This window comes from Cyprinodon tularosa, unplaced genomic scaffold (genome assembly GCF_016077235.1).
Source record: "Cyprinodon tularosa strain WSP-4 unplaced genomic scaffold, ASM1607723v1 ctg94, whole genome shotgun sequence".
Classification (NCBI taxonomy): domain Eukaryota; kingdom Metazoa; phylum Chordata; class Actinopteri; order Cyprinodontiformes; family Cyprinodontidae; genus Cyprinodon; species Cyprinodon tularosa.
The window spans coordinates 2,588,462-2,613,696 of record NW_024039718.1 but is presented as its reverse complement, the minus strand read 5'-3'; the positions used below and the strand labels follow the sequence as shown (position 1 = coordinate 2,613,696).

The 25,235-nt window shown below is 37.5% G+C and overlaps 1 protein-coding gene across 2 annotated transcripts in view; it reads right to left on the bottom strand.

The window, feature by feature from the left end:
* Positions 1-1,029: 1,029 nt before the first annotated feature.
* ccbe1 (collagen and calcium binding EGF domains 1) overlaps positions 1,030-25,235 on the bottom strand; it is a 72,699-nt gene continuing 48,493 nt past the window's right edge. The window contains exons 5-11 of one of the 2 annotated variants that reach the window (XM_038274925.1): positions 21,249-21,386; positions 16,604-16,710; positions 12,488-12,596; positions 11,656-11,786; positions 8,775-8,810; positions 2,546-2,581; positions 1,030-1,453 (exon numbers count right to left, since the gene is read on the bottom strand). In XM_038274925.1, coding sequence (XP_038130853.1) covers positions 1,193-1,453; positions 2,546-2,581; positions 8,775-8,810; positions 11,656-11,786; positions 12,488-12,596; positions 16,604-16,710; positions 21,249-21,386 — 818 coding nt within the window. In that variant the 3' untranslated portion in view covers positions 1,030-1,192. Of the gene's footprint in view, positions 1,454-2,545; positions 2,582-8,774; positions 8,811-11,655; positions 11,787-12,487; positions 12,597-16,603; positions 16,714-21,248; positions 21,387-25,235 lie in introns of both variants that reach the window. The other variant, XM_038274924.1, reaches the window with a different exon arrangement.

Genomic DNA, 25,235 nt, shown 5'->3' with positions numbered 1-25,235 from the left:
ACCTTCAATGAGTAAACTCCATAAAACCCTATTAGACAATAACCCTTATGAAGTTGAATGCTTTTATTTTTAGAACAGTATTATCAAAGCATTAAAGTCCCCAAATCTTACAGTTTTTTAAGTGGCCTACAGGAAAAGCTTCACACTATTGATAGTAAATGTAATGATGTTTTTATAGTAAAAAAAAAAGGTGGCATATTTCCTAATTCAGCTAAACAAGCTGTAAACCACCTTTGTAAACAGAGCATGTTTTTAACAGGGACAGTTTTTTTTTTTTTAATATTTGGACATAATCCATACAGGACATCAAAAAATATTTAATGTTTTAAGAAAATCCTTGAAACTGTAAAAATCGAGTTTTTGCGGGGATAAAAACTGTTTATCCACAACAGAGTATTAGGGCCAGACTATAGAAAAGTTTGTTTTTGACCGGTTGTAATATTATAACAATAAATTAGTAGAATTATGAGAAAAAAATCATTATATATTCAGAATAAAGACATGAGTATTAAGTCATAATGTTATAAAAATAGTCGTATTGGAAGAATTAAGTGATATTACCAGATTATTGTAATAATATTGCTGAATTAAAGTTGTAATGCTATGAAAATAAAGTCAATATTTAGAAAGAGAACTCTTGCATGATTATCAGCTGCATCGAAATGAAGACTGTTGAAAATCTTGTGAACTTCTACTTTATTATCTATTTTATAAATAAGGAAATAAACCTTTTAGCCCATCAGCATCAAATTATTATTATGTTTACAAACAGAGCTCAGATTGCCGTTTGGTAGTTTGGCTGTGCTGGTCAGTATTGTTTGAATAATCGGATGTCTATTCTGTCATGACTTTATTCTCATGATATTATGAATTTTTCTGGTCCTACAACTCTATTCTCATTAGCTTTATGAAGTTCCAGTGCAGCAGCTATAATACTTAATGCATCTTGTGAAGTTATGCATGCTTGGATATTGTATTGCTCATCTTTTTATAATGAACAGTTGAAAATATAAAAAAAATCTAAGTCTATGCACATTTGTTTAAAAACAGACAATCTTTTATGTTATAAAAAAATAAACATCTGTTGTAAAACAATATAAAATATGTCATAAAAATCCATTAAATATAAAAACAAACCCCTTCAGTATTTACACCTGGCAGTATTCAAAGCCACGATTCGTTATTAGTCCAATCAGTTTGTTCTTTCTCGTCCTTGTTTCCTCTTCTTGTTCTTTTTGGACCACCGGTCTGTTTGAGACAGAGGTTCCTTATAGTCCTCCCCTGATCCTGCATCCGCACTGTCTGCTGTGCTTCTCCAACTGTCTGGGGCTAAAGGAATGTGGTCATCCGGAGAGTGCGTTGGCTGACCGTACACCTTGCTCTGCAAGTCCGCAATGTCATTACGGATATCTGCCATCAGCAGAAGCAGGAAATCAAAGGATCCTGGAGGGCCCTGGGATGTAAAGAAAACAAATGGAAAATAAGAATCCTATGTGGTATTGATGAATATTAGAATAAATCAAAGGTTGCTTTTAAATGATCCCTTTTCAGTAGGAAAGAAATCGCTGCATTTACGTTCTTGTATTTTGGATCTATACACTGTATATCTATCTATCTATCTATCTATCTATCTATCTATCTATCTATCTATCTATCTATCTATCTATCTATCTATCTATCTATCTATCTATCTATCTGTCTGTCTGTCTGTCTGTCTGTCTGTCTGTCTGTCTGTCTGTCTGTCTGTCTGTCTGTCTGTCTGTCTGTCTGTCTGTCTGTCTGTCTGTCTGTCTGTCTGTCTGTCTGTCTGTCTGTCTGTCTTTCTGTCTACTCTTTGTTAGAGAGATTTCTCATGATAATTTCATGCAACCAATTTGATTCAACGTCGGTTATTCTTAAAGAGATATTTGTTAGTTTAATTAACACCGGAAATTTCAGCAAGATTAGAATGCTAGACAAGTCTCTCCTTTTGCAATCGAAAACCTACTTATTTTGTTTTCACAAATTTGCAAGTGCAGGATAATTCAGTATGCTCTATTTAAACAGATACTGCTTTAAAAAAAGATGAACATGATCTTTTTGATAGAATTAAGATTTCGTAGATCTCACACTGTATTATAAACAATCTATTTTCAGTGCAGACTGATGTAAGTCATCGTGTCTATCAAGACTGAGTACTTAAGAATTTCAACAAACGTTATCTAATATAGTCCACATTCCTTTAACGATTAAAATGGCGCTTTAATTTGGTAACTGCAAAAACTATAGAGGCACCTAATCCCAAGTGATCAGACACCCAAGTAGGTAACAGAAAAAAAAAAAAAACATTCAGTGCAAATTGATGCAACTTCCCCCTTTTTTTCCCATGCTCATGCCTGATGTTATTACACCCTACACCATAAATTGCACGGTATATTAAAGTTGTCTTTGTATTGCTCGGTGTCGGTTAACTTTATGTGATGACTGTCTTAGCCCAAATTTGTCATTTAGATTAAAGCTGTATGTTACAATAGTGTATCATTAGAATGAAAAGTGTTTTTCTTACTGGTGGTCCAGCAGGACCGGGAGCTCCTCTCTGCCCCTGAGGAAACAAAACAAATATTTAGTTTAGTCAAATTACAGTGGAGAAAAGATGGGGTGGGGATGCATGAGGGGATGTCATAATATCATGTTCATGAAACAGAAGAGCCAGAAAATGGAAGATAAAAAAATTCCTGGATAGAAAAAATATCAAAAAATTCAGAGAATATTAAGAATAAAAGAAAAACGTTGTAATGGACTGTTCCATTTTCTTTTTTTTTGAGACCACAGTAAGCTGTGTTTTTGAATTTTGTACAACTATTTGATAAACTCATTTTTAAGTTTGCTTTTGTCGTTTAAAAAATAAATTTTGCCTGAAATCAAAACGTTTTTCAACCTTTAGAAAGGATTTTGATGGCGAAACAGTGCCTGCTTCAGATTCTTGTCTGTCTGTATCGTGTGACCTGTTCTGCATATTTTGTTTTGATTCAGATAACCTAGTCCTCAAGGGACACCTGCACAGAGAGCAAACACTCCTAAACACATTTTACAATGTTAAAGCAAGTTTATGAAGCAAAATAATGATTTCCATTGGTTTTCTTGATAAGCTTGATCTACACTGAAAAATGTAGCAAATCAAAATATTAGTAACTCAAGATAGTATATGCTCATATTATACTCATAATAATAATTCCAGATTAAATCATCAGCAGGAGTTAGATGTGCATTTATAGAAGACTGTTTAGACAAATACATTTTAACTTTATTAAAAAAATAAAGGTTTAACTATTTCAGAGTAAAATTCATTATAGCATTAAACTAACTTTAGTTTGGACAAAACCTCTATGGGGAAAAACATAAGAGAGAAATCATAAATTCTCGTTCAATGAGTATTTAATTCCTGGATTATCATAATAACTAATCTAGACCATGTGAAAGCAATGAAATGTGTTGTGTGTGCAAGTACAGATACTGACCTTGGACTTGATTAGAAAAAAAACATAGAAATAACCCTAAAGCATAAATATCTACTCTCTCAGCACACTTTATCATTATAACATATATCCAAGTCACCAATAAACTGTGATTAAACATAATATATAACTACACCTACAGTTATTTTGGTGCAGCTTCTATGCCAGTCACACCTTTTTCAGCCATAGTTTACAGATTGTTGACATAGCAGAGGCTGAAAGGGAGAGGTATTGTTTATTGTTTTTAAACTTTAACTTTGGTTGCTTTATGCATTACTAAATCTGTTCTGATGTCTGGTTGGGATTATGGCTCTACTGGAGTTAGAGTTTTGTACAAGTTTCAATCATGATGGTCTGAAGTTATGCCAAGTGTTTGAAGTTATGAGCCAGTCCCCTTTCTTTAAATATTCCATCAACTCTGGGCAATCTACCAATTCCACTCTCAAGAAAACATACCCAGAGGAAGATAGTAAAATATTTACCAGTTTAATGTGAATATCATTGATGTTGAAAGATAAATTGTTACTTCTTAGTGTTGTTAACGGTTATTCAGCAAAAACGTAGAAAAAATAACATCCTTTAACGCAATTTCTGACCCCTTAAACTAAAAGAAGGTTTCCTTTGACTTTCATGAGGTACTTTAACACCTCTTTTTGCAAAGATAACTCATGATCAGAACAAAAATGTAATTGAACCTTTCCAGTTCTGACAGCAAATATTAAATAGTTGACTAAGGATAGCTAACAGAAGATCTGTGATTTAGTGTTTTAATGTCTTTAGGATCTATTGCATTATCTACTAAGATATCTACTAAGATCTTAAATAAGGAGCACTAAAATGTTTTCAAATAAAATAATTTAAATAGATCATTTTAATAGATATGTCTACTATTGTCTGAAAATGTTCACATGCAAAGAGACTCTCTTCAACATCTGCCACTGTGTGTATAGCCTTGTTTCAAATCAGTGTTTTAATGCCAATTTTTACATCCATGCGTAATCCCATCCTTTCTGCAGACACCTCCTCCAGCCCTGCTGGGGGAAGCCTGGGGCACTCCCAGGCCAGTCAAGAGACATAGTCCCTTTAGCGTCTCCTGGGCCTCCTCCTGGTGGGAAGTGTCTGGAACACCTCCCAAGGGAGGCGTCCAGGGGGCCTCCAAAAATATGTCTGAGCCACCTCAGCTGATTCCTTTTGATGTGGAGGAGAAGTGGCTCTGCTCTGAGCCACTCCCGAATGACAAAGCTCTCTCTAAGGGAGAGCCCAGCCACCCTCTGGATAAAGTTTATTTATTTTGCATCCAGGATCTCTTTCTTTCAGTTATGACTTGGCTTTAGGAGCCAGCTGTAGGGCTTGGTAGGAGGGAGCCAGCAGAACCACATCATCCGCAAAAAGCAGGGACGAGATCCGCTGGGCCCAGAACCAGACCTCTCCAGTCCTTTGCTGCACATAGAAATCCTGTACATAAAGGTTATGAACAGGACCAGTGAGAGAGGGCAGTCCTGGCGGAGTCCAAAATGCACCGGGAACAGGTCCAATTTAATGCCAGCAATGCAGACCAGGCTCCTGTTCTTGTTGTACAGAGAAAGTATGGCCCCTGACTCTGTACTCCTGAATCTGTCCCCACAAGGCACCTCAGGGAACCCAGCCTACAGGTGCCAGCTGAGTCCCACAAGCCAACCAGGTTTGATAGGACTCCTTTCTTAGCTTGACATCTGATCTCATCTTGCAAAATTAGAAATGCATAATTCAGCATTGCTAAGTGTGTTGTTGAAATGAGTCCCACCAAAACAGACTTGGTCATTAGTTGCATTTTGGCTATCTGAGGGTTTTTTGGCATGGTGTTTGAGCTGTGGTCAGTGGATATTATAATGAAGTTGACAGACTTATAGAGGTGTCTCAGATCAAGCGTTTGCTAGTCTGAGAGTTAGTGAGCAACAAGCTTATTATTGGTGCAATATAGCTCTAGTCTCTTTGAAAGGGGGCACTTGGACTTAAAGGAATAGTACACCCAAAACATGATTAGCCTTCATTTTCTACTCACCCCCATGCTGAACAAAACTCTGGAGTACTTTTTTGATATCTCAAATGCATCTGGAGATCTGGGAGGCTTCTTGCTGTCTGCTGACATTCAAATAATGGAGGTCTATGGTGACCGAGACAGAAAGGTCCATAAAAGTCCACAAAAACGTGTCAATATTCCTCCATACTGCTCGTCCAATGTAATCCAAGTGTCCTGAGTGGGTAGCATCCAGAATTTACTCGAAACGAAGTCATTTAGAACGTTTTAGAGCCTAAACAGTAGTGTATAGGATTTCCTAATAGCGCCCCCATGCGCGCTCACGATTCTACGGAAGCCGGCAGACCAAACCGGAAGAAAGTGCGCATTCAGCGTCTGCTCTGCCGATAATGCAAGCGTAGAAGAAGAAATGTGCTGTTTACCTGTGCAAAGAAAGAAACAACGAAAGAAAAATGTCTGAGGACTTCAGTGTTGAGGAAGAGCATGAGTTCTTTGCCGAGCTGAATGCGCTGGTTTGGTCTGCCGGCTTCCGTAGAATCGTGAGCACGCATGGGGGCGCTATTAGGAAATCCTATACACTACTGTTTAGGCTCTAAAACGTTCTAAATGACTTCGTTTCGAGTAAATTATGGACGCTACCCACTCAGGACACTTGGATTACATTGGACGAGCAGTATGGAGGAATATTGACACGTTTTTGTGGACTTTTATGGACCTTTCTGCCTCGGGCGCCATAGACCTCCATTATTTGAATGTCAGCAGACAGCAAGAAGCCTCCCAGATCTCCAGATGCATTTGAGATATCAAAAAAGTACTCCAGAGTTTTGTTCAGCATGGGGGTGAGTAGAAAATGAAGGCTAATCATGTTTTGGGTGTACTATTCCTTTAAGGGGTTAAAATTCTTAATTTCAGTGTCTACCGTTTGGTTGGCGTTGCTTATCACATTTAAAATATCTAAAAAGTAAAAAAAATGTTAACCACAAAACTGAAAAACATTAGGATCTTGTCTAAAAGGTGCATAGTCACTTTACAAACAAAAAATACCAAAAAACATTTGTTCACTGTAAAATAAGATTTTTTATAAACAAAGCACCCTCCTGATAGGGTGTTAATGCTACCTCTGTAACCTCAACAGAATTCCAGCACTTGAGCGTACACAAAAAGACGTGTGTGCCATTGACTGGTTGTACTGATTAAGTATCAGAAAGCTAAATGGCAGCAATCGACACAGCTACTTAATAGGAATAAACTATCCTGCTACGTCTGAAGGGAAAATTAATACTTGATGTGGTCAAATACCAACAAATAAGAGTACAAAGAAAAAAAATAAAAAATCTAAGTTTTAGTGAATCCTCCCGAGAGCATCCTATCAGAAGGAAAAAGCAACATTGAAAAAGTCATAGGCTTGTCAGTTAAATGAAACCAAATTAAAAGTATTAAAATGCTTTTTCCTAGTTCCTGGTTCATTGTTGATTGAATATGAATTTATTTGGATCCTGGGTGGTCTGCTGGATTGCAGCAGCATTGTACCCTAACCCTTACAAGGATAAAACACAAAAATAACTAATAATAAGCCAGCCTAACTTTGCATTCAACCTAAAGGCTTATTCCTTACTTTCATGCAATTAGGATACTTTTGCTTGACATTTTGCATGAGAACTTGAAACAAAATCCTGCCAAATATTGTGTTTCAACAGAAATGTGCCTATATGGCAAATGAAAGAGAAATAACTAAATTTTAACCGATTCATATAATCAACAATATACCTTGTTAAGCTTTATAATTTTTTTTGTCCTTTAGATAATAGCAGAAATTAAATGATAAGAGGGTAGAGGGTCTGGTATGGTTAACCTTTTCTAATCTTAGTTTTAATTTTTTCCATACTTATCCAGACCTAGGAAATAAATTAGCAAATTCTTTCACACGGTGTTGGTAGCTCAGGGTCATGCTGAGGCTGCCAGTGTTTTGTCAGATGGGTTGAATTTGTAACTCACTGAGGCAGATTATCATTATTCTCCAGACAAACATCCCATGTTTACTGAGAGTATGCCAAGGTAAAATATCAATAACAAAAAGATGCACATAAGCATTCCATTGCAATCATTTATAGAAAAGCAGCTAATAGAAGGATTAAAGAAAAATCCTTGTCAAGATGTGAATTTCTAAAGCTTGTGCATTACAGACCCTAATAGAAAGTGATATCAAGGGTTGACATTATACTTCTTAAAACATCAAAATCATATTTTTGTCTTTTTGAGGCCATTTTAGGTCAGATTTCATTCAAGAGTTGGCTGTCGTGCTACCACACCTGGTTCTTCTCAGTTTAAATTGAATCTGACACCACGCAGAATCAGGGCCTTTCAGCTTCCGGAAAATCTGAACCTTACCAAACATACTGCAATTTAACACACCCTGACAAAATAAAAATAAAAAATCTTTGTGACACAGGAAGACGTAATGGATTAAGTCTTTTTGAAAATTGGAATGATACAAAAACCTATTTTCATGAGCTGGGCTGCAAGTATTTTCAAAAATATAAAGCACGATGCATGGACAAATGTGCTTTAATACTAAACACAGAGTGTGACAAAGATAAAATCTGCATTTTGCTTTATAATTATAAACATTGTGGATATATCCCCTTTAGTCTATCTGATTAATATTTCATAAAATGTATGTAAAATTAAGAAGACGGTTATAACGCTCATATCTGAAATCCTGTCAAATTTGACACAACTTATCCAGCTGAATCAGCTGCAAAGTGTTGTCTCTGATTTTCTCTTAGAAAAAAAATTGACTGACAGTTTCATGATCAACACAGAGCTTACTCAGGGCACAGAATAAGATGCTACCTGCATTAAAAAAAACAACAACCTAGAAATGTGTTGATAGCAAAAATTTCACTGAATAAAGCAAGCCACTGTTCAGATCAGGTACATTGCTCTATCAACATGCACCAACTTGTAGACCAACATCTTGCCTGGGTAACATTAAGTTCAGATTTTGCACTAAACTGGCACTAACTTGTGCTTCTCAACTGTACATATCTGATGATTAGATAAACATTTATGGATAATTGGGCTTGTTGAATAATAGAGTTTTGCCAAGCATGGATGTGGGATTGGTTTCTCTTTTCTTTAAGTCTAAGGCAACAAACCTGTTACTAAAACACACTGTGCTGTTTAGAGGTTTATGTACTCAATGGCATTGCATTTATTTAGAATAGCTTAATATCAGAAAACTATATACTGTATGATCTTACCTTGAGACCATCCCTCCCTGGTGCTCCTGGGGCACCCTTTTAAGAGAAAAAACAGAAACAAAATATATTAATATGCTTTTAAGTGTATGTGCCCCATATTCATGATTTCTAAAAGTCTTACTAATGTAATTGTAATACCTCCCTACCTAAACATTAAAGAAATATACCCACCCATGCTGACCACAAAAACTGTAAGCGCCATTATGACCCACAAAGAGAAATTAAATAAGGGCTTCGGGACTTCCCTGAGGGATTTCAGATCAATGGCGGAGGCCGCTTTGATGTCTTTCCTGAAACAATTATCTTCAATGACTTATGAACATGTTGCACAGGGAGAAACGTCAATCTTCAGTCAATTACATAGCCATAGAGTCATACATTAATCATGCCTAAAACCCTTGCATGCAGTCAAACACATGTGCCCTGACAGCAGAAAACCTCATAGGAGTACAACGCCTTTTGAGTCTCTTCCCACCAACATGTGGACTGATTAACAGCACAAACAGGCTGGAAATATAAAGAGCTGTGATGGAAACTTAAATCTAACTGTTACACAAACACATACTCATACTGGCAAAGCAATAGATTACTTTCTACTGTGAAAACACAGGTCCTGACTTCAAGATGTAGCTCTATGTAGCTTGTTATATGACTGATTGCAGGTGTTGATGTTCTGTGGTACCCCCCCCAAACCCCAAAAGAGAAGAAAAAACCCCACAGAGGCTTTAAATAAGGAGACACGTGTCTGGGTGGCAGTATCCTCCACATTACTGATTGATATCCACCTCAACACCACTGGTTCGCACTAGACGGCAAGAGTGAGTACTGCAAATAGTGCAAACCAAAGAAAACATCTGAAGCTGTAAACGGATTCGGTCCGCTCTGTTGTTATTACCATCACCGCGTGTAATCCTCACTGACCTGGGGGTCAGAAAGTGGGGGTATTTTCTTTCTCTCCCTGTGCTTGTTTCACAATTCAGGATTACTAAATTATTCGGATTTGTTTGGTTAGCAAAAGACATGCCAGTTAAATCTGTTTTACAGACAAAAGTAGAAATCAACGTCATTATCTTACTATTTTAAGACAACTGTAAATTTTGCCTTATGACTCACTGCAGAGCTTTGCAGGCCAGCTAACAAAAACCTCTGACTGCTCTTTTACAGCAGCAAAGGGGTTCTCCATCTGTATAAGTGAGCTTGGATTATTATGTATTTGGTGACACTATGGAGGAAAACTAACTGTTGCAAACAGCTGAAAAGAAACCAAAATGAAAGGTCAGAAATCAGAGCTAGCTCCAAAAAAGCTCATAAAAAAAACCTATAATTTACCCAAATATTTTGTAGGTATGTAAACTTGTGAGTTACTGCCATAATATCCTCAATGGTACAACTGATAATTAATTAAAAAGCTCCAAAGACCTTCCTGTAGTGATTTGAGCCTGTAGGTTAAAATAGAAAGCATTCACTTTGTAATAAAAGTATCTATATATCTCCAGGTTCTAACCTATATTGCATCCAAGGCATCTGTTCTAATTGGGATATTGCACACATTAATGCAGCCATGAAGATATCCATGTTAGAGAAATGTTGCTGCTGAAGCTCCATTTCTTTGTTTCTCAAAAGCAAGAAAATGGTTGTAAGTGGAGGTAACGTTATGAAGACAAACTGGATCAAAGCTGTGCACAATGTCAAAGGAAATCATGATTAGAATACCAGCTGTGCAATATCTTAATTGCAAAGTATTACAATGTTATTAATTCATTTCAAATACCATGCAACAACGTTATCACTACAAATAATACGTTTGACTGGATGGCTGGCTTTTCATTACCTTTAAAGAGTAAACTGTAGAGACATTTAAAGTCATATATGTGTTTATAAGATAGGATTAAAAAAAGTAGAGACACCATGACGATAGATATAAAGAGTAAGGTAATTGCCTGCTAATTGCACTAATCACTAATCAAAATATTCAGAAATAAAAAAAAAACAATAGTATATTTTTCTTTACAACAAGCAATTGTATATTTCAATCTAAAGCCCCAGTCACACATTGACAATTTAGCCAGCGTATGCCTGAAATAAGAAAAATCTGGCAAAAACGCGGACATACATTTGAACAGTCATGGATTAGGTTTGTATAAGTCATGAGCACGCTGAAGCACGCTGGCTCACGTTGACATAGGGCAAGTACCTTGAGAAATTTTGAGCACCAGAACACAGTAATTTATGCCCTACGTATAAGCATATGCCAGCATATGCTCATATGCAACGGCCAGCACCAACAAACTTCCTAGCAGACATGACGCTGAATCTGCTTCGACTACATGCCTTCTTTCCCTCTTTTTCTTTTTTGGGCGGGCGGTAAACAGCAGCTAGGTTAATAACGATCATAAAAATCTTTTTAGGCAGGCTGGGCTACTCCAGGTACATTGCTGCCCCTCTCAGGACACTGGCTTGTGACATCTCATGGGCATTGTGCTGCTGTGCGTCAAGCATAATTTAGGCTGTTATTGGACATACGCTCTGGACTCGTTATAAATACTCTATGTATATGCCCAAAATTGAACAAATACATAGAAAGTTAAGCGTATGCCAGCGTTTTATAAGATTCTGGGACATCAGGCATACGCTGGTTAAATTGTAAAGTGTGACAGGGGCTTAACTTTTAATCCCAACATGGTGAAGCAGTGCATTATAATCTCAATGCTAGTTCTATTCTCCTGCTGTATAATGTATAATTATGACTTTGTGCTTCTGACTTTTGTTGATGCATACTAAATTAAATTAATGAAATTAAAATGTGTGAACGCTGTATCGACAGAAACAGGCAGTGCCGCTTTACTATAGATAAAAAAATTGTATATATATATAAACTGACCACAGGTCCTCGAGGTCCACGTTTGATGTGGAACAGGTCTGGTGTTGGTCCAATGGGTCCCATCAGGCCTCTGGGACCAGGTGGACCAGGAAGCCCGACCAATCCTGGAGGACCAACTGGTCCTGTATCTCCTAGAATAAGGACAGAAATAAAGACCAGACTTGATTGGATCATTTTTCTGAGAGGCACAAGAATAGCTGCCACACTTGCATGACAAAATGTCCACAACCTGTCATACAGCTTGTGTCAGAGGCTGTCAATATTTGATAGGTTGGAAGTGAGAATGTGTAGACACCAGATAAGGATGTCTCCATCATGTTTTACTGTGTAGGATCCACAAACAGATGTTAATTGGAGGCAAATGGACCTTTGCTTATCTTTTCTAGAAATGACTGAAACCTCTCCAAGATTTTGTCAACTGATTTTTGCTACAGCTAACAGTTATAACAATTACAGATCAATCAACAAATACCTTTATCAACAAATCGAACAAAACACTGGATAGCACATGGAAGAAACAGCAATACATGTACTACACATGATCTGGAGGCCTCTCAGCACTGCTGAATGAACTGATGAATCGTTAAACGCATGCTCTTATCAGAGGTCTATTTGATCTCTAATCTATTTGACAGGGGGTGACAGATCTTAGATATCCTTAGTATTATTGGCTACTGTAAATTAAACAGGTTAACAAATGGTCTGTTTAACATAACTTGTTAAGAGTCTGACATCCCTGCATGACCTATATTAACTGATGTTTGATTTTTCTACATAAGGAGTAATTTTCAAATGAAGTACTTTTAATATTTAGATTTAAATTCATTCTTACCTTGTGGCCCAGGGGAGCCTGGAGGTCCTGGTATAAATACAGAGGATGTAAGGATTTTCTCACTGCTCATCTGCACAGGGACATCAGCACTATTTGACAGCAAGGCCATCTTAGAAAAGAATATATATATATATATATATATATATATATATATATATATATATATATATATATATATATATATATATATATATATATATATATATATATATATGATATATTGTTGAACAAAAACAAAACATGGCTGTAAGAATTACTTAGGCAATATATGAATGACTGAATGATGCATGAATATGAAATAACTGAATGGAGTGTTTTATTTTTTTCTAATTAATTTTAATTAAATCTTTTTTATTAAAAATTCCAGCATCCCCCTTCTAACATACTTTTTTTCTTTTACATTTTGTAGCTTGGAATATTAGAAAAGAACAACTGACCCATGTAATTTTAATTAATGGGATAAAACTTTATACAGATGCAGCATTTTTACCATCATGCCAGTATCAGAGATATTCACTGAAAAAAATAGTGCATCCGTTTTTGGCTTTTACCTAATCATATTTAGTTACTTTAACACAATTGTTTCAGGGTAGGGCATACAACAATTGTGTTAAGGTAACTAAATATGATTAAGTAAATGCCAAAAGTGGTTGCATTATTTTTTTCTGTGTTGGGTGCAGGCCAATATAATATTATTTTTTTTCATGTTATTGGACCGATATAGGATATCAATATCGGCTTGTGACATTACTATCACATTTATGTGTGTATATATTTCACATTCACACATATATGCATGCAGGCATAAGATTCAAATACCCAGAGAACAGAAATGTAGCAGAACCATAAGTTTAACCTGGGTAGCATCTTTGGGATTTCATAATTAAAACTAAGAAATTGAGCTCATTTACTCACGTAAATGACTATAGAACACTAATCATGTTGCAAAGGTCAGTTTTCTTTTATGACTAGCCTATAATAACATGTATTTATGATAAGAAATCTAATGCTTTACTTCACGGTTGACCAAATCACAACAGAGAAATGTGGAAAGGACAAAGGTGGACATTAAGAAAAAGGAGATAGATGGATGAGATGGTAATGACTACATTGAGGAAGACCAGAACACAGACGTGGTAACAGATAGCTGCTTCCCAACTGAAGTCAGTGATCTGGGGACTGCAGACCAGGGCTGCCAAAATATGAAAACCATTGATACTTAAACACTAAAATATACTAATTTGGCATGGTAGCCATTACAAGGAAAATAGTTGTTTGCGTATTTTTACTATTGTAAATAATGATACCTCAGAATATGAACAATACCTCAGACAACCTTGAAATATTTTCTAAATATGTGGCATTTGAGTTTTTTATTTTGCATTTATTTGCACGCTTATTTAACAAGCATCTGTGATTCTGTTTTCCCAGCTATCAACATCCTGTTTGAAATGTTTTTGTTGTGACAACTCTACGGCAAACACAGGGCCATGGCAAATAAAGCATTTCTGCCTTCTATACAGCATGTTTGAGAAGCAGTCAAGTTGATTTGCAAAATTTTAATGGCTGGAATACTTTCTATCTGCCGTTTTAGAATTCTGGTTTGTTTTCAGATTATACGGCAAACCAAACATGACAGGATCAAAAGGATTCGCTCATCACTACAGTTCATAGTTACTGAAATAGAGCATTAGTCTTTTAGAAAGCATGAAAAATCTATCATACATGCCGTCATAATAATAGTACTTGTAGAGATCTTGTTTGCCTTTCAGGATAATTTTGATAAATAAATGAACTGTGATGTACCTATGGCAGTATTTGGCTTCAAACAATACTCAGGAAAGCTGAAATTTAAAGCCTTTTTCTGAGTTAAATTACCCCACATTCCCCTATGCAGGTGTAGGCTCAGCCTTAAATGTTTTCAGGCCCTGGAAAATACCCTTGGGGCATCCTTGGAAAATAAGTTATACTTGATCTGTATAACATCTTGTTGATTTGGCAACCCCCCTTAGAGAACAAGTAAAACATCTTCATATTTTGCAAGAGCTCAATCTAGGACTAAGAGTTCCTGCAGGATTTTGAACTATGTGTTTTCTGGTATACACATTTAATGATATACTTATGAAAATAAACTTTTAATTCAACATCAGTTTACTGAATACTCCATGTAATAGATTGTTTGTTTGTTTGTTGTTTTGGATTATTATGGGTCTACAGCTAACAAAAACAAGCATATTCAGTTTCCCATAATTAAATAATGTTACAAATTATCAATAAATTCCTGTTATTATAGACATTAAAAATGCAGACTTCTGATTTAATAGTTCACAAGTAGACTGTCACTAACCCCCACTACAAAAAGGGTGAGCAACAAGAGGTTAGTCCAAAAGAAACTCACTGGGGATATAATGCTCTATCTAAGCATATACATGGAAACTTTATTTGAAGGAAAGCATGGTAGAAAAAGGTACACAGAGCAAGAGTTGCCTACTTGAGAGGATTTTGAAGTAAAGGCCACTGATGAACAGAGATTTAGAGAGTGGGGCCTTTTGCAACTACAATTACACACAAGGAGGCATATTAAGGACATGGGCTGTAATTGTCAACATCCTTCTGTTCAACCAATTCTGTACCAGTAACAATGTCAAAACATTCTTATCTGGGCCATTGAGAAAATAAACTGGACTTTCGCTTCATGGCTTTTTGACAAAAGTAAATTTAGAATTTCATTTGGAAATCGAGGTCCCAGAGAGGCAGACTCCACATTGTTTGAGGTCCACAGTAGTCATTTAGGGAGCACTTAAATCTACTATTGTTGGTTCATTTTATGGGGAAATTTAGAGCCCTTCATGTATTTGGATGCTGACTAAATTCCTTGTTTTTCAGAGGAAATTAAATCAAACAGTTAACGGTTAATACACGTTTTTACGATAAAAGCATCACTGTGCCTTATTGACCAGAAAACTCAACATACCTAAACATTACAGAGAATCTATGAAGTACTGTCAAGAGGAAATCAGAGTCAACAAGTTGAAAACTATCTACAAGCAATCTGGCTTGCTTAACACCTCAGAGGATTCACAAGTTGTACCAAACTCTAATGGAATGACTGATGTAAAGAAAGTCCATGCATACTGAGTCTTTCTTTTTGTGTATTGTACACACATTCTTACTAGGTCAAATGCTTAGCTTTTTAATTCCAAGCTATTATAAACATTTACATAAATAAGTACTTAAGTGATATCACTCATTTTAAGTTGAATGTTTTCTATTGTTTGATTGAATTAATGAAATAGAACAATATTTTGGATGGTAGTCTAATTGATTGAGCTATATCTGTATTTGCCAGGCCCTGCAAAGTCAGCAATTTCACATGATAATATCCTAATCAGGAAACAAATAAAAGGCACAAAGAATGGCTAAAGTTACGGTTTACTTATAGAAACCAGCAGTCCTTGACATAAGTGAATAAGATGATTTTATAAAAAGTATGTTATAACTTTATTGCAATCCTTACAAGGAACCCTTTCAACTTATGGTGTAAAATTACATTGTAATTGGCAAAGACAACATTAATCATGATGTTTTCTTAATATATGTTTAACTATATACGCACTGGAACACATGGAAAGACCACACAGCTGGAAGCAATATATCATATGTTACAGTTCAGAGTGTTGAGTGCTGCTACTGACAGACCCGTGTTCAGAAATGTTTAGATGTCTGCAGTAACACAGATGAACATGCAACTGCACAGCTGATTTTTACATCAATTTTCCCTGATTTCATGAGTAAAACAGCAGAATCATCCTGCTATACACCAATTTTATTTTAAGTGCTTTTTTTTTATTAGGCTATAAAATGCATTAATGTGACTCAGAGGAGTTTTTATCCTACTCTTGGGGGTATGCTCTTTGGGCAAACTGATTTAGTAATGAGATGTGATAGAAAAAAATGAAGAATTTTACATATGCTGCTAAATCAAATCCTTAACAGGTATTTTTTTGCTGGGTCCTATAGCAGCCAGTGTTTTACATGTTAGTGTATGGTGGAAAATATATAATATACTTAAATAAGTACTTTTATCAGACATGTTTCTTCTCTGTTGTCCCATACCTTCTGTTTAAGCTGCAGTACTGACATCTTGATTTGGAGGAAATCTTCACATGTAGCTGAGCAAGTTCCAGAATTCATTAAATTATCACACTTCTCAAAGAGATGAACTGCTGGGAATGGGAAAATGCTTCAGTTACATACCTTATGGAGAAATAATCAGAAAGCATATTTAAGGTAAAACATTTAATTAAAATGTAGTTCACTTAGTTGATGTGGTATACATCCAATTTTCAATTATATAAATAAGGATATTTGGGAAGCTAATATGCAGAAGTCTGCATGAGTCTTGGACTCTTAAGGGCTGGTTATACTCCCGCAGCAGTGTGTCGCAATGAGGTTGTCACAGATTTTTTTGATTTATGCCCAATATTGAAGCGTGGTCTGCGCTATGTTATTCCACGCCACAGTGCAAGAGGGACAATCACGAACTAGCTGTGGGTCTAAATATGGTCGAGGTAGTGAGGAAGTACAGTCAAGTTTGTGCAACAACGGAGGGACATGAGGGCAAAAAACGAGCAGGGATCCTGGTGGAAAAAGGGTCCCAGCGTTCTCGCGCACCTCGCTCTTCTAGCTGGTCCATCTTCACGAGTCGTTTTCCACAATGGCGGTCATTCAAAATAACAAGCTGGTAAGGTACCAAACAGGAAATGTGGATAGTGTAGAGCGGATGTAGATTTGACCAATCAGAGGCCTCCTATCTGAGGCACTGTCTGCAGTCACACTTTTTTTGCATATTTGAAATCACTGCGACACACATGGACATGACCTGGTTTCTGAGTATAAATCAGCCTTTAGCCGTAGCTTATTCGTCTCCGCCAACTCCTAAAACGACTTTGAGTATAATTGTGCGTTCACACCAAACACAAAACCTGCAAAAAATTCTCCAATTTCATGTGTTTTGCTTACCTGACAAATAGCCAGAAATTCACTTGGCCAGTAGACAGTGATTTTATGTAGCATGTGTAGGTTAATTTAGAAAGTCAAGCAAAGTCAGCGGCATCCCTGAGTCCAGCAGATCCTACAGAGATGCTCCCAGTTCTGGGAGTCAGGATGTGGCTGGATCACCACCACTTTCCAAGGTGCTTAAGGTAAGGTGAGACAGTGTTCTTGAGGTCAGACAGGAGCAGAAGGGAAATCAAAGCAGAACCTTGGCAGAGAGAGCACCAGACCCGGGTCAATGTGACTGCCTGTGCCTCCCTCTGGAGCTAAGAAAGCACAGTGATAGATCGGAAAAGAACAGCAATAGATCAGAGAAGCACGCCAGGCAAAGAAGGAGTGGGGAGAGGCAAAACCTGAACAGTGTTAGCTCTAGAGGCTAACTGCGGGAGATGGAAGGAGGACAGTGGTACATCTGTGAAACCCGTCGAGCAGAGTGCACCAAAGTGGGGATGGGGAGGCGGCAACTGGCCAGTGGCTGTGTTGTAGGTAACGAAGGACCTAAAACCAATTCCCTATTTCATCATTTATCAACATTCTATTCTCTATCTTCCATCTTGATAAAAAAAAAGCTTGTCTCCATTGCACTCCTTCACTGTAAGTCACAGCCACGTCTAGTCCCTCATTGTTTTTTGCAATGCGAATTTTAACAAAAGTTCAGATTTTTCAACTCCTACAAATTTTAGCATCATGTACACAGGAGCGGTGGTGCTCTCCCTCGGTTGAATTTAACAAAAACATGCCATTGCCGTGCTTCACCTTGCAGCACTCCAGAGCTGGGCTGAATCTCAAACCGACCCTAAACACCAACCCTGAGCACAACCCGTAATTACTTTGCGTGGCCGCCATGTTGAGGGCCTCCTTTACTCAGACTACTGCCTATGACTACTGCGTACTGTACTCCCTCTCAGCCATGTTTTAATGTGATTAATTTCACCTTTAATTGATTTCAACCATGGTAAACCATTGCTGTATTGCGCAACACATGATCGCCATGGGAAAACATAGAAAATGGGTTAACTTTCCACCACGGAGACCAAGTGTCAGAGATTAAGAGTCGTTGGCCAACTTGGATCGCGGCTGTAAGACGACCAAACATAACTTTCCACAGTATCCCGATGTCAATGAGAGTATGTTCCCTGCATTTTCATTCTGGTAAGTTAAAGATGCACGATTTTATTATACAGCCTACATTGTTTCTTTCCTTCAAGGTTGGGATCTTTTACAGGAAAATAATAAAAACGGCAGCGGGAAAAGGCTCAAATATGTGAGAAACCCGGAGGGTTTAGGGAGGGTTGGCAGTTAACGTTACTAACTACACTTTTGAAACACATAGCAGCTACTTAAAAGTACATTACATGTGTGAGTGGTTGTTAGCACTACCGGTTAGCAATTACTAAACTAGCAGGTTCCAGAGCCCATCTAAGCACAGCTTACCTTTGTATTACTGTGTTCCCACTGTTTGCTGGCTTTATGACCTGCAGCTCCTGAACCCTTCCATTCATGAACTGCACATGAGACTCCAAGGACTTGTAGCTTTGGAACTGTTTTGAAGTATAGGCGCTCACCCATCGGTGCTCCACTCATTGTTTGGAACTTCATATGGATCCAAATTATTAATAATGCTATTAATAATGATTTTGTCAACATACCGGTCCCTGGCTTCTCTATTTAATGTGTCCCGGTAAATTCCAGATCCTTTTCGGGATTTTAACATCTAATTTCTCTCTACTTCTACGTCTCTTCTTTCAACAACAATGTTGTATCAGAGCTATGTTTACGTTCGCGTAGCCCTCAATATGGCCGCCACGTCCCACAATGCAACGCGAAACCCAAGCCCTATTGGCCATTCCTGCAGAGGTTCCGCAACAGTAAAGGCCATCCCAAACCATGTAGTAGGTAGGGCGAGTGGACCATTCAGTCCTTAAATAGCGAGTCTGCGTCAATGCAGGCTCATTGGCATTTGGTAGTCGGTGTAAAGGCAAAATAGTGGCAGATGAAACACATGCAATCAAATGTAAATTGCGTGGGTTGGCTGCATCTTTTTCACACCGACAGAAAATCAGATGCTGCTAATCCCTAAATGGAAGATCCTCTTTGGAATAGACTGTTTTAACTGTAAGAAAATGGCAAATGTTTTATGTAATGTTATCCTGCGTTACAGAGCAACAGTCACACACATGCTCTGTGTTGCCATAGAAACAACTGCTTTTCCTTTCCCTTTTGATGCTGTCACGTTTATACCCCCCACGTACAATCTAGGCGTCTTCCACAGCTGTGGGTGTGACTTTACTCTGAGTGACACTTGATAGTTAAGGATTAGTGGTTTAGGTGTGGTTTGGGATTTAGCCCTGCAGTCTACATAGAGATAATATGTAAATCGTCTGCTTCAGCATTTGGTGTGAACGCACCATAACTACTGTTCAGGGAGATGGTTAGGGATAACATTAGCCTTTTAGTTTAACCTATCATTTCCAGTTTATAATATTAAGTTATGTGTTATTATTATAGCTAATAGTTACTTAATATTGGCCAACTTGATAGTGTAAACCGGTGGCCCCCGACCTTTTTTGCTCCACAGACAGATGTCATTCAATATTTTCATGGACCGGCCTGTTGCTATGGTAACATTTAATATGCCTTTAAAAAAAAGCCACCACAAAAACAAAGTGCATGAAAACAGAGTGATAATTACTCACAATAGGAGTGAATCAACAGGAGCCTTGTGTTTTGCTGCAACGTGACGGTGGAGTTCAAGGTACGTACTTACCTACACTGTTTTAGCCTAGTGAATCCAGTCTTTTTTTTATAAATAAAACGCCATTTAGAATGAAAAAATTAATTTTCTGGAAAAAATGGTAGTAATTTATTCTTTTTGTGCATCCCTGTACCAAATGACACATGGACCCGTACCGTACCCAGGGGTTGGGGATCACTGGTAGCGATGACATTTTAGGCTACGTATATAAAATACGTAATATATATCCTGTAATAAAATTACAGGATAAATTATATGTTGTTATTGTAGCAGAAAGAAAAAAAAAAGTAGATGTATCTTCTTGCCAACCGAACATATTATGATACAAGTGGCAAAAAACATCAGCATTCCTCTGTATTATTTCCAGTTTTAAATACCATTTTTCTCCATTATTTAAACTACTTTCAACTGATAACTATTTGAAAAAAAAAAATAGCATTACTGTTTGTTTGTCTTACTTTGGCTGCTAACTTTAAAAGTAATAATAATATAATAATGGATGGGTGCAAAAGTCAGCCTCCAATATTTCACCCCTAACTTACAGAGCAGCAGAACATAAATCACAATCTCAAGCAGCACGCTTTTCACTTTTTTTTTTTTTTACTTTCTTAAATGTTATAGCAGGTAACAGAAGATAATCTTATGGGAGGAAGTTATAAATCTGCAGCGCCTCACTGCTTTATTGGCAGAGAGAAGATATTTTTATCGCCTGAATGTTTTGTGTTTTCTCCACATCTATCCGGCAAAATTAGAAGACCAGGAGTCAGAAAGCAGCAGTGTGTTTGGGTGCCCAAACTATTTTGACATGCACAGGAGGCAGTGAAGTCTAATGACTACCAGCTGTCTATATTTGTAATGCCCTCCCCCCTTCTCTATTACACACCAAAAACACAGTGTAGTCTTCTCCACATTGCTGTTTGATGTGAATAATGAAAAGATGTGTAAGCTCACCTCGCTCCCCTTTGGTGCAAGTCTTCCCATCGTCTTCCAGGAAATAGCCTTTCTCACACTCACACCTAAAACTCCCTGCGGTGTTGATGCAGATCTGAGAGCAGGCGCTCATGTTTTTCTCCGCACATTCATCAATGTCTGTGTGTTGAAGTGAAAGAAGGAAGTTACTCAGAAATTGAAAAGAAGAGAAAAATTTTATCAAAATGCATCCACTTAACATAACCATATTAAGCAAAGTAAAAAGGAATTAAAATATGGTAAATAAACTTAGCAACTTAGGTTTGTAAATGTATTAATTTGGGGAATTTAAATGCATAGGTAAAATACCCGACTTGTGGATTTGAGCCAGTAAAATTATTCACAATATACAGATTGCTTCAAGCAAAACAAAAGTTGGACAGATAATAAAAAAAATTACCAATTATCACTGTCAGACATGTAACATTAGGCTCTGATTATGTATTACAGTGGAGCAAAGGAGTCTATAAATTCCTTTTCTCTGAATTAAGTAAAAACCAGTTCATACAAATACAATTTGAAAAAAATTGTATCTGATTACATCCCAGTAACCGTGCTAAAGGCTTGCACTTAAGGAAATATATTTTTCATCATCACCATCAATAAAGCTGTCATCTGTAAACACTTGAAAGCCTTAACAAGAGAAATAATAGCAACACCCCCCACCCCAAAAAACAAAAATGCTGCAATGTCACCCTGCTGCAGGAAGAATGACCCATAGTCTGCATCCTGCTCCACTCCAACGTAGCCATTGTGCATAATTCTATTAAAAGCAGTTAAAAACAGTCTGATGGAAAGGATGCTTCATTTTTTTAAGAATTCTTCTTTGTAAATTCACCATCAGAGATATCTGATAAATTCCTAGAGCTGGCCTCTTTATCAGTTTGTTAAACTTCTTTAAGTAATTTGCTCTGATGCTGTTGGCCCAGCAGATGATGACAGAAGAGATCAAACTCTCCACAACTGACTTATAGAAGATATGTATTATCTTTCTGGATACTCAAAAGGACCTAAACTTCCTTACGAAGTACAGTCTTCTTTTTAGATGGCTTCACAGTTGTGACTCTTGTCACACTTGTTGCCAAATGAACGTCAAGGTATTTTACTCCTCCATAACCTCCAATTCTTCTCCCATGATGATAATATCATGGGAAAAGAAGCTATCATCTCCATGTTTTGTTGACATTCAGGATCAGATGCTTGATTTCACATCATGCCACAAAGCATTTCACCAGGTCCCTGTCATCAGCTTCTTGTCCATCTCTGATGTATCCAATCACTGCAGTCTTCAGAGTATTCCTGTAGATAACAGGTCTCTCTTGTTTTGCAAATTTGTGGTGTACAGAGCAGTCATTTCTATGTCATGTTTTTGTTCTACCCAGCCACTGAGCCTGGTGATTCCAATCTGTTTTATCTATGTAAATTGAACTCACCAGGTTCAGTGGCTGGGTAGAACAAAAAAATGACATAGAAATGACTTGTTGACTCCAGGTCCCCCATCTCTGGTACAGAGTGAAAAGAGTATTGTGCCCTGTGGATCTCCTGTGCTGCTGACTACTTGATTAGACAGTTAACCCTTCAGTCTCAAACTGTGGTCTGTTTGTTAGGTAGTATTTGATCCAGTTGATTGTTGATGCCTGCATCTCTGTCTTTGGGATAAGCTGAAACAGTATGTCAGGCTAAATTTTGTTAAATGCATGGAAGAAAGTCAAATAATATGACCCACAAAATGCTGTCTACTTAGTCTAAATGACAGTAGGTTTGTTAAAGCGGGTGTATGATGGCATCTTCAACTCCATTTCCACAATGATGAGCCAATTGCAGGGGCTCCTGACAGCTGCTTGTTTGCTTGCTCAGATGGAGTTTCATGATGTTGGATGTCAGAGCAACAGGTCTATAGTAATTGAGGACTGGTGGCTGAGTTTCTTTTTTTTTGGTACAGGATCAAGGCAGGAGGTCTTCCACATCACTGGAACCAACTCCTGTGTCAGGCTAAGGTTGAAGAAGTGATGTAAAATCCCACAGAGCTGCTCTGCACAGGCCACCATCGCAAGTACATTCTTGACCTGTTGGAAGCACTGCTCCACATTTTGAGTGATCTTCCTGCATTGCTAAATTTAATGCAAGTGCTTACCACCCAAAATACGTTACAGAGGTAACTCTCTGCAATATAAGGGACCCACTAGGGGGTTGCAACCTCCATCTTAAAACCTCTGCCTTACACTTTAAAAGTTAAGCTTCTCCTTCTTGCCATGAACATAACCAACTATATCTGGATTGAAGACGGCCATACGCTGGAGCAAGAGGGGGTAGTGTCCCCTTAAACAAATGTTTTGCCCCCTCAAATCAAATCTGCCAAAACTAACTGAATATAACTCAGGTTCTGCTGCACATTGTGCTGGACAGGGAGTGATCTTTTCCTCCTTTCTGCCTGCAGTCAGTGGAGAATCTAAACCCCTGCACCGATCCTTCTAGTAAATGACCACTCGGCAATCAGTAGGTTGTAGAGTTGTAGTATGAGATTTCTCTCCTTCTGAAAGGAGAAGCCAAATCAGTAAACTGACGATGCAGAAAAGCTCCATGGAATTCATTATAGTGATCGTGTTGTTTCAAGTTCAGAAACTGTTGTTAAATCAATCTGTTTCTGAATCACATGAGTCACCTTCTGATAACACAAACAGTGGAAAAATGTTTGTAAAGGACCCACTCACTTTCTATTTTTTATGCTGTTTTAGAAATAACCACAGCAGTTTTTATTGCGCTTTCCACTCTCAGGATTTATTATTTCTAAACCAAAACACCTAAACAAAATAACAAACAACAAACTTTCAAGTTATCTATATTGTTTAGAAAAAAATGTTGGGGCTTTTTTTTTTTATTTCATTTTGCTTTTCTGTTATTATTGTTATTATGCTCAAATTAATATAAGATAATTAACAGCAAACCAATATCTTACTTTTAGTTCTTAAAGGAGAAGTTCAGTTTTTTACACTTTAAGCCCATTTTCTGTAGTGTCCAGGATGAAATCGAATGATCGACACCAAAAGTTTGACAATTGCTCCTGTCTCTGCTTTTTGGCTCATTTAGAATCACCCCCTGGCTGCTTTAGAATGGCTTGCATAGAGCATGTCCGATAATGTCCTTAAAACAACCTTAAACGTTCTTTTTTTAAAATATGCTACTCACCGGGTCGTCAGCGCTGTTCAATGACGTTCCAAAAAAAAGTTTCGTAAAGAAAAAACGTTCCTGTAGTGTTTTATTTAGCATTTTGTAAATCCCATTGAGTTCTGTAGGAATAGTCAATATTCCCCTGCCACCGGAAACGGAAATGGGGCCTGTTTACACAGTTGTAGTCTTTTCGCTTCACTCTGTGTACTCCGACGTCGAGAATCAAGAATCCACCTTTCGTATTCCATTTTCAGAGTTTTTTAAAGTGTTTAACAGAGACGTTAGCACCTCGACGTCGGAGTACACAGAGTGAAGCGAAAAGACTACAACTGTGTAAACAGGCCCCATTTCCGTTTCCGGTGGCAGCGGAATATTGACTATTCCTACAGAACTCAATGGGATTTACAAAATGCTAAATAAAACACTACAGGAACGTTTTTTCTTTACGAAACTTTTTTTGGAACGTCATTGAACAGCGCCGACGACCCGGTGAGTAGCATATTTTAAAAAAAGAACGTTTAAGGTTGTTTTAAGGACATTATCGGACATGCTCTATGCAAGCCATTCTAAAGCAGCCAGGGGGTGATTCTAAATGAGCCAAAAAGCAGAGACAGGAGCAATTGTCAAACTTTTGGTGTCGATCATTCGATTTCATCCTGGACACTACAGAAAATGGGCTTAAAGTGTAAAAAACCGAACTTCTCCTTTAATATTTACTGCCATTTTCTGTTTCCCCCCCTACAGGATTGCCATTGTATTGTGGTCAGAGGGTTGTGTCCCTCAATAACCTAAAGAACTTTA